Genomic DNA, 9209 nt, shown 5'->3' on the forward strand with positions numbered 1-9209 from the left:
AGAGAGAGAGAGAGAGGGAGGTGGCAGGGAGGGAGAGAGCAAGTGGGGGGTGGATTATGTTCCTTTCAGAAATTATCAAAATCTCCCCACCCTTTCCTGTTATATACTAACATATACATCTCGTCCTCCTTATTACATTACAAGTGCATACAGTAGTGGTCATGTTCAGCTTTTTTTGCACTTTCTTTCCAATGTCAGAGACCTTTCTGGAATTATATTTGCCATGGTAACAAATACAAATGTATATGTGCCTCCATCAGCCTCGCCACTGCAATGCCATTTGCGACAATAAACGCACAGCCGTGGGATTTCTCCTGCTTAGATTCTGTATGAGCTTATGACTTATGAATATCTCCTGTACAAACCTGATTCTGCAGCTGAGTGCTTCACCTGAGATACTCAAATTACAGAAACACACAGGACATGTCAAAGTTAATGAGTTGTATTTAAAATAAATCAATCAGTGAAGGAATTAAGCGAGCGATCTCCTGACAGCGCTTCAGAAATGTGAGTCTATTATTAGTCAGTTTATTACAGATATGTATTGCATTGCCTCTACAAGGGGGCTAATCCAGTCTTTTATAAGACTTCTAGATTACATTTCAGCAGCTATCAGATATTAACTGACTTCATGGACCACTTCACATGTTGAAGTGTGAGGGCAGTGAAGGCTATTGCTCACCAGTTGTTTGAATTGGAAGAGTAATCATCTGGATAATTAGGAGGAGGAGGGGGAGGACTCACTTTTGCAGGAATGCACGTCGACCAGCCGTCAGCTGCTAATAATGCAATCCATCGCTCCACTCAGCCAGTCAGGATTTTCCATCTTTCAAAAGATCACAACTGAGTCCTTCGTCCTTCTACTCAACACTTGATCCTGCCATTCCAGACATGATTGAGTTCTGTAAAGTGGATTCTGCTGGATTAATACAGGCTATTTGGTGTGTATTAAATGATGTTGTATGCAAAAAGTAACTTTGCAACTACTGTAGTTAAAATACTTCAGTAGCCTGTGAAGTATTCTGTAGTCTGCACTCATATGCAAGCCTAAAATTCAGTGAGATACTTTTAATTTTAACTGAATAAGTTAGAGGAGTGTCTCATATTATAAACACGAAGGTATCTGCAATGCTATTCTGTCCACACAGCACATCATGACACTGCAAGGATACATACGCACATACAGTGTGTGTAAAGAAAAAACGAAATTGAAAGTCAAGGACCTGCACATGAGGATTGGAGGAGGTTGGCGGTAGGTAGAGTGAATTCCTCTCTTATCTAGAGTCCCACTGTCTCCTGTGTTATCTGACGTTGCCTTGCTGCCACGGACAGATGCAACATGAACACGATATTCACAGAGCGCTCACAGGATTTGGGATGTTAACGTAACAAATGCTCTGATGGTATTTGTGCGACCTTTAAAAAGAAGCAGGACGTACACAACATGTGCTGTGTGCAGAGTGCCTGGCAGTATAGAGACATGACAGAGCACACAGACATATCCACTGGCCTGTGCTGGAATTCGGGGCTATATGAGGCCAAAATCTGCTTTGCCATCAGCAGCCTGTTGTTCTGATTAATCTTGGCACGGAGGGCAGAAATCACCTGCCGTCTTGTGTTCCCATCAGCTTGCGAGCTACAGCACTAGTCTGTTTCCACATATCAGGAGAATGTTCCAACACACTCGCCAGACCAACGGGGGCTCTCTTTTCCACACTGCCCCTGGGTTATTCATTTTCCCCCCCTCCAGCCTGCACAGTTTCGTCCTCCTCCCTGCCTCCCCAGCTCAGGTCTATCCCAGCTGGCTGTGGAAGTCTCCCTGCTGCCACTTCTGCTTTCAACATAGCAACCGGGAATCCACATAAACCCTGTGGTGGGACGCTGCCGGGCCCGGTTGAGTAATACACCGACACACTTAAAGGTTTTTGTTGTATTGTGTCATTTTATGTTCTGGACACACACTGTTAGCAGAAGTATGGTGTGTGTGTGTGTGTGGTGTGGTGTAGTTGGTGTGTTGTGTGGAAAAAAGCGCCGTGTGATTTGGCTGGTTTGGTAAAACCCGAGGCTGTGAGGTCACTAGGAAGGCGCCGGGAAAGTGGCTTAGTTTGTTTTAAAGTTTGAACGGCAAGCTGATGGACAAGGCTGGGTGGACAGCTGATGGACCAGCTGGTGGACCAGCATGTGAGGTTTCCGCCTCGGTAGCCCGCCTAGAGACAGGTAAGCGACGGACTAATCGGATCAGAACAGCTGCATAGATCGATATTGGTGGCTGGAGCTACCACATTAGCGCTAATGAACGCTAGCTCACATTAGCCCCCCTCGGCCACAGCTGGACACATTATAAACTGGTGATATTTAATTTCATTTAATGCACGCTCAAGCTTGTATATTTCGGGTAAAAAAATAATGAATAAAATGTAGCAAGTTAACTTAAAGTAGCTCCTCGTAGACTGTTAGATGTAAACATTGCCCCCCCCCAACGTTACATTTATATCATTGTTATTGTTATTATTATTATTTTATTATTGTATTTCCGTCACAAACAGCTGCAGACACGTCAGGAGATAAACGAGGGCCGCTGGTGGACGTTGTGGATCTTGCTAACGTCCTCACGACGGTCATCCAACGTCCACTGAACGGTTTTACCAACACACCGATCAGTGCAGATAATGTGTATTGATTAAGGCAGCTTCATCAGTGTGTGTGTGTGTGTGTGTGTGTGTGTGTGTGTGTTGATTATTTCCACTTTTGCTGCAGAGAAACATTTAATAAAGTTTAAAGCTGCACAACTAATCCAAATATTATCGACAAATCGAAGTAATGGCCAAGTGCAAAATTCAAATCGCAGAAGCTGTTGTGTTTCATAAAGGTTAAATGTTTGATGATGAAACAGCGTTATAATGAAGTAGTGCTACAAATCTCCAGATTAAAGATAAAAGGTTTGTTTGGTACAGACCCCCCCCCCAAAGATTTATTCAGTATAAATTAAATTTGTGATGAAAAAAATAATCACTCTCACTATTTAGAGAGCCACGGTGCTGATGGCCGATATATAATGCTGATATCAAACAAAGAAAAGTCATGTAGAGTTCTGTTCTTTAGGAAATCCACTCATATGTTTACAGTTGGATGTGTGAACGTTATAGTACACAGCGAGATAATAATGAACCAACACATTAATCGGGCTATCGCTAATTCTCCCACTAATCGTGAATTAGATCGCAGTCACAATATCTGTCAAAATAATCACAACATGATGTGTGTACCTTAATAATAACATCCCATATAATTATACGGGGGTTATATATTATCAAAGCATGTATTAATAGATAAATAGAGTAATGGTTGCGTACAAAAGATCAATAAACCTCTAAAGACAAATAGAAATAATATGGATTACAGTAGGATAAGTTAAATATGTCAATGTTAATGTATTTATTCACAACTGCTGACAACTGTTATTGTTGTATTAAGTTTATATCTGTAGTAATACTAATGGAACATGTTGGATATCAGTTTCACACCAGATTAATTCACACATACTTACACCGAACAGTCCTAAATGTTTCAGAGATTTACTTTACCAAAGGTAAGGTACGTTAAAGGTAAGTTAATTAAACAAATACAATCACGATCCAGTGTTTTCTGAGTATGAAAACAATATTACACAGTTATTATTATCTGTTACAGTTTAAAGGAATGAAAACAAGGCTTTTTTTACGGTATTATGACATCGTTATACCACTGCAACCCTGCACCAGACACCATTATTAAATGAAACAGAAGTGATCTCTCTTTTGTTTTTTGTTCATCTAAAATACGCTGACACGTTTCCAATAATCTGTCTGTTTTATGGCGCCCAAACAAAACAGCACCTTACACACTTTAAAGGGTTATAACTACAAGAGACAGTAGATCGTCTGTAGTTTTACCTTTTTAAAACATCTGTAACAAGATCTTCATCAGTATTAATGTAAAAACTACCTCAGTGCTCTTATTGTAGCCACAAGATAAATGAAAACCCTTATGAGGAAGAATCAGGAGCACACGGATGAGAGGAACTCACGGTAGTTGGTTCGTTGTAATGACGCTGATTCAGCTTCCTCCTAGCCGACACGAACAGCCTGCTGAACTTATCTTAAAGTTCCTTCTTTTCCCACCGTCTCATTGTCTTCATTCAGATGGACGACATCAACGTACTACACCACAGATGCCTCCTGAATTTGAGGCGCCGAATCAGAGATATTGGGGATGGACGTCCAGCACAGGAACGATACATGAGATTGCAGAAGGATGGAGACACACTCAGGTCAGTGACTTGCTTAAATGTTTGACAGAGATTATTTCAAAAGACGCATCTTTGTTAGATTGTGTTTCTCTGCCTACTTCTTATAATGACTTGCACTATTTGTGTGTGCTATTGTTTATTACACATTTATAAAGCCTTGGAATCATTGGATGTAGTTCTTTCTCATTCTTATGGGGCCTTATATAGACTTTATTGATCCTACAATGGGAGAATCTTCTTGTTACAGCACAACAGATTAAAAAATACACATTAAATAAAAAGGAAGAATATGAGTTATATGTACACTGTATAAACCTTTTTATACAGAGATGTGATTGATGGGAAAAGGAAAGCCTCTTACCCTCTTTTTCCCAAATTAAATCTGTATCCAGTCCACTTAACAAAGTCAGTATCTGCACTGATACGATCTGAGGGACCGGATTGGTGCATTCCTAGCTAGGGCTAGGCAGTCTTTGGGCCCATGAGAAGAACAAGTGAGTTTATACCCTTTTTATTATATTCTTTCTCCTCTGTTTTCTCAAATAATAACACTAATTCATAACAGAGGTAAAAGATGGAACACGGACAGCTCGAGGAGCATAGTGTCTGTATTTGTTTTACCTTCCGCATTCAAAGGGTCTGCTTCTTTTCTCAGAACCACCGAATACAAAAAATGCCTTAAAAACAATCAATGGTGGCTCGTCTAGGTCAGTAAGACGTGAAACACACAGGAACATCTCTTTTGTTTGAATGTAAACCTCAGAGGTCTGACCTCACCATGTAGTTCTCATGGTTCCCACGCACCCTGGAAAACCTGGAAATTAGAGAATAGTTTTTTATAGTCTTGGAAAAACACCTGCAAATTGATTAAAAGGACCAAATATCCTGGAAATAATAAGTGTTGTCCTGCACGCTGTGATACTTCAAAGGCTCATAGTGATCTTTTGGGCGTCGAGTCATCAATGTTACAGAGAAGAAAAGCCAAGACCGGCACGAAAGCGAACTAACACAGATTGTCCCGTAAACACTGACCACCTACCTGTAATGAACCTGAGACGATTCATTAAGGAGGAATAAACCTGAGGGTTGAATGTGTCAGTACTGGGCCTACCATTAAATTATATGACCGTTTGGGAGCAAGTGCTGTCCTGTAAGAAAACTCCTGGAAAACGATTTCTTATAAACAGTAGGTTCCCTGAGTTTTGTTCTATTGTAATAACCTGTGAATGTCATTACTTTTTCTGAAGATGTTGGTTTGATTCAGCTGCTTCAAACTGTGTAAAACAACTTTACATTGCTGATAGGAAGCTTCATAAGCTCCAGCAGTTCTCAGGAAAACCTTGCACATCTCCAGTTCCCCCTTCATTTTACAAAACGTCCCTTCTCATATATAGCTGCCGATCATCATATCTTATAAAACAGTAATAGCCAATAATCATGTTCATTTAATTTGATGTATCTTTCCATAATCATCCGGCTTAAACAGCGGTTCTGTTTTCCGTGGCACATGTCGGTGCATGTGATTACACTGATGGCGTCCTTTGATCAACAGATGGGGTTGTTCTTCGAGATGTGTTTCTGATTGTGCATACAGCAGTCTGACCTAATAGAAGTCACCTAACCTGTAATTTTTTCTCTTTAGTTACCAAGGGAACTCTGAAGAGGTGGGTTGCTATGTGGCTGGCCATCCTTTATCAAAGGGAAATTGCTACTTTGAGGTAAGGCTCATTCATAGCGTAGCTGTAAATCAGCATCTCACATTGTTATTGTGACTAAGTCCTGTTAGCTCTCCAAGATAATCTCTGTGCATCATTAGTCAACATGATCTCCACCAACTGCTACCTGTGTTACTGTTGGATATATGGTAATCATTTGAAAGTAAGCAGACTGTTGATCCTTTGCACAATTATTCATTTTTAAAAGTCGGGGGGTGGGCGGGAGATTATTCACAATATGATAGGCTTACCACATACCATCGTCCCAAGATTGCTTTACCATCCAGCCAGCAATTTTATCCCCTGGAATCCCATTGCTGACAATTTTCTCAACTTCATATTAAATTCTGTGTGCCCCCCTACAGTCCCAGTTCAACAGTGCAAAACCACTACCTCAAAAATGTCCTAGCTGCATTGGAATGAGGGCTCGGGGGTGGGTTAGGTGGTATCTTTGAGCACAAAGATTAGTCTAACACACTGTGTTTTTCAGCAGACTGGCAGGCAGACTGACAGCAGGAGAAACTATTGGACGTTCATTTAGCTGATCTGAGGTGCCCCTGTGTATCAGAGAGTTTTCATACATACAGAAGAGCACGAGGGGGAAGAAAAAAAAGTATCTTGGTGATTTAGCACAGGAAAGTTGCAAGAGTTCAGTCATAAATTATGTGCAGAGGGCTGCAGTGTGTTATTTATGAGCCTGCTTGTTTGTGGATGGTGCACGTCAGAGCAGGCCTTGTGACGTGTGGTTAAGAGACGGCAGGTGAGGCAGACATACTTCCTTGTCTGGGTTTTTGGGCTTCAGGAGGAAGCGTTGGGCTATACATTATCCTGTGAAACCTACGTCATTCTGCTGAGCTGCAAATAGAGCCAGACAGGACCCTGCAGCATCAGAGTCTCGTGGCTTATAGCGAGCTCTCCTGTAAAAGATTTACTTCTTCCGCTATTCTTTTCACATTTTTTTTTAGATGAGAAGCACCACTTTGGACATACGTTGAAACATTTCAGATCAGCTTCAGTTGCCGAACAGGCCGATAATGTGCTTTGACATTATTTGTTGTGGCTGTGAGGTGTCCCTGATTTGTGCCAGATGTGACATTTCTTTTAAATGTAATGGCAAACTCTCATCTGACCTCCAGATCTCTGTCTCTCTCTCTCTCTCTCTCTCCTCCCTAGCAAGGAAAGCTTAAAGATAACAATGTTTGTATTTAATGAGAATAACATTTGGAGCCTGATAGATCTCTCTGACATTTAAACAAGTGGATTTTACTGTGGTCATTACCCAGAGTTTTATGCTACATTATTCTCCACTCTGTGACGCACATGCTGTCAGTTTCCAAGATATCTCTAAAATTCGGGAGCATTCTGACAAAGGTCAGGTTTCTGTCGACGTATGCGTCACTGCTACCCTCGTGTTTCTCATCGTTCTCCTTTCACAAGGAATCCGCTCTAGCTCTCTCACTGCTGCTGCACTTTCTCCAGTTCTTCGTCATCCGTCTTCTTCAAGCCGAGCTGAACATCTGCAACATTCCACTTGTTTTAATAGATTTATTTGAAATTCATATCAGCATAACTTAACGGCTCATCAGCAGGCAGATTCCTGCTCTTTCCTCAGCTCACATGTTTTTGTAACTTTTAGTTATATCACACAGACACAAATAATATCGAAACGGTTTTAAGTGTGGAAGTGGGAACCTGTCAGGGCCAAGAATTTAGTTTTTAACGAAGCAGGGCTATAGAGTATTGTCCTTAAAGTGCCAGACTGGAAAGGATTCGGGTCTGGAATTTTTTAGTCTTGGAAACCCAGGAAGTTTGGTTTTACATGTGCTGGTAGCCTCCATGCAGGAGCAGTGATTTGGGGGTCTGGGCTGAAGAGGGAGGTAGAGAATGAGGGAGACAGGTAAGTGGGGAAGAGGGTAAAATACATGCAAGGAATTATAGAGAGGAAGGAAATTTAGAGGGATGAGAAAGGACTTGGAGTTGTCAACGATAAAGGAGAGGAACAAATTCAGACTCTCACCGGATGGGGCTATTCTCCTGTGTTTGGCTGCATTACCTTTCACCTAATTCTGCTTGGTAGTGTGTGTGTCATTCTGCACTGATTGGGTTTAGATAGCAGGCTGGCGTTATGTCTGCAGGGAGGGGTGGTTGTGGAGGTTTCCCCCGCTCTGCTCTAGGGATGTAACATTTAATGCTACGATGATTGTGGCCAAAAATATCACAGTAAACGATGTTATCACATTAGGATAATCGTGAATATCCTCACGAAAGCTCGCTAACCTGCAGTCTTATATTGATTTCCAAAATCCTACGCCTGTCACCCCGACTGAAGGCTCGACTTGCCCATTGTATCCTGGATGTTCCAGTATGTTTTAGTGCCATTTTAAGATCAAGTATATTTTGATTGTCAGTATAATATTATGAATTGCAATTATTTTGGCCAAGATAATCCTGCCATTAAAGTTTCATATTGTCCCTTGCCTATTTATCCTGGCTTTATTTATGACAGTTTCGACCTCCAGTGTTTTATACGGTGAAATCCATGAATTGAATCTTATTGTGCAGAATTCCTGAGGGCTTTTTTTGTGGGTAATGAACCCACCTGCCTATCGGACTGCACAGTAGGGCTGCACAAATAATCGCAATATTATTGAAAGCACAATACGGCCGAGTGCAATATCCAAATCGCAAGAGGCTCCAACTTTTTGATGACGGTAAAATGTGACAAACATACAAAAGTACTGTAGTGCTGCAGAGATTCCCTGAGCTACAAATCTTGTTCTCCAGATGTAAGAAAGCATTTTTGTTTGTTTGTTTGTTTGTTTGGTACAGAACCCAACAAATGTCCCATCGTTTTTCTTCCGGAGAAACTTTGTGATGCAAAAATGAGAATTCCCGCTAATGAATCATATCGCAATCAATTTGTCAAAATAATTGTGATATGATTTTTTTTATTTTCTACCATATTGTGGATCCCTTCCCCACAGCTCAGTTGTATAATGCTGTGTTCACAGTGTCCCCTAAAAACGCTGTTAATCACAGTAATGATGTTTATAGGAATTATTGGCGTCAGAATGCTGCACCATGGTATGTAGTAAAACGGTATAACAACGCTATCTCGTCCCTGCACAGCTGCATGGTTTGCTGCTAGTCAGACTCTAGCCGGACAGAGTGGGGGGGTAAGAAAGGCTCGAAATTTAGTACAGAGC

The 9209-nt window shown here is 41.3% G+C and overlaps 1 protein-coding gene across 1 annotated transcript in view; it reads left to right on the forward strand.

The window, feature by feature from the left end:
- The first annotated feature begins 4112 nt into the window (after window positions 1-4112).
- The window catches only part of spryd3 (SPRY domain containing 3), a 53400-nt gene continuing 48303 nt past the window's right edge, over window positions 4113-9209 (forward strand). Inside the window, exons 1-2 of the mRNA XM_035656619.1 lie at window positions 4113-4309; window positions 5931-6006. Of these exons, the coding sequence (XP_035512512.1) occupies window positions 4182-4309; window positions 5931-6006 (204 nt within the window). The 5' untranslated portion in view covers window positions 4113-4181. The remainder of the gene's footprint in view (window positions 4310-5930; window positions 6007-9209) is intronic.

This window comes from Morone saxatilis, unplaced genomic scaffold, assembly GCF_004916995.1.
Source record: "Morone saxatilis isolate NCDOM2014 unplaced genomic scaffold, NCSU_SB_2.0 Contig15, whole genome shotgun sequence".
In the NCBI taxonomy this organism is placed as follows: Eukaryota; Metazoa; Chordata; class Actinopteri; family Moronidae; genus Morone; species Morone saxatilis.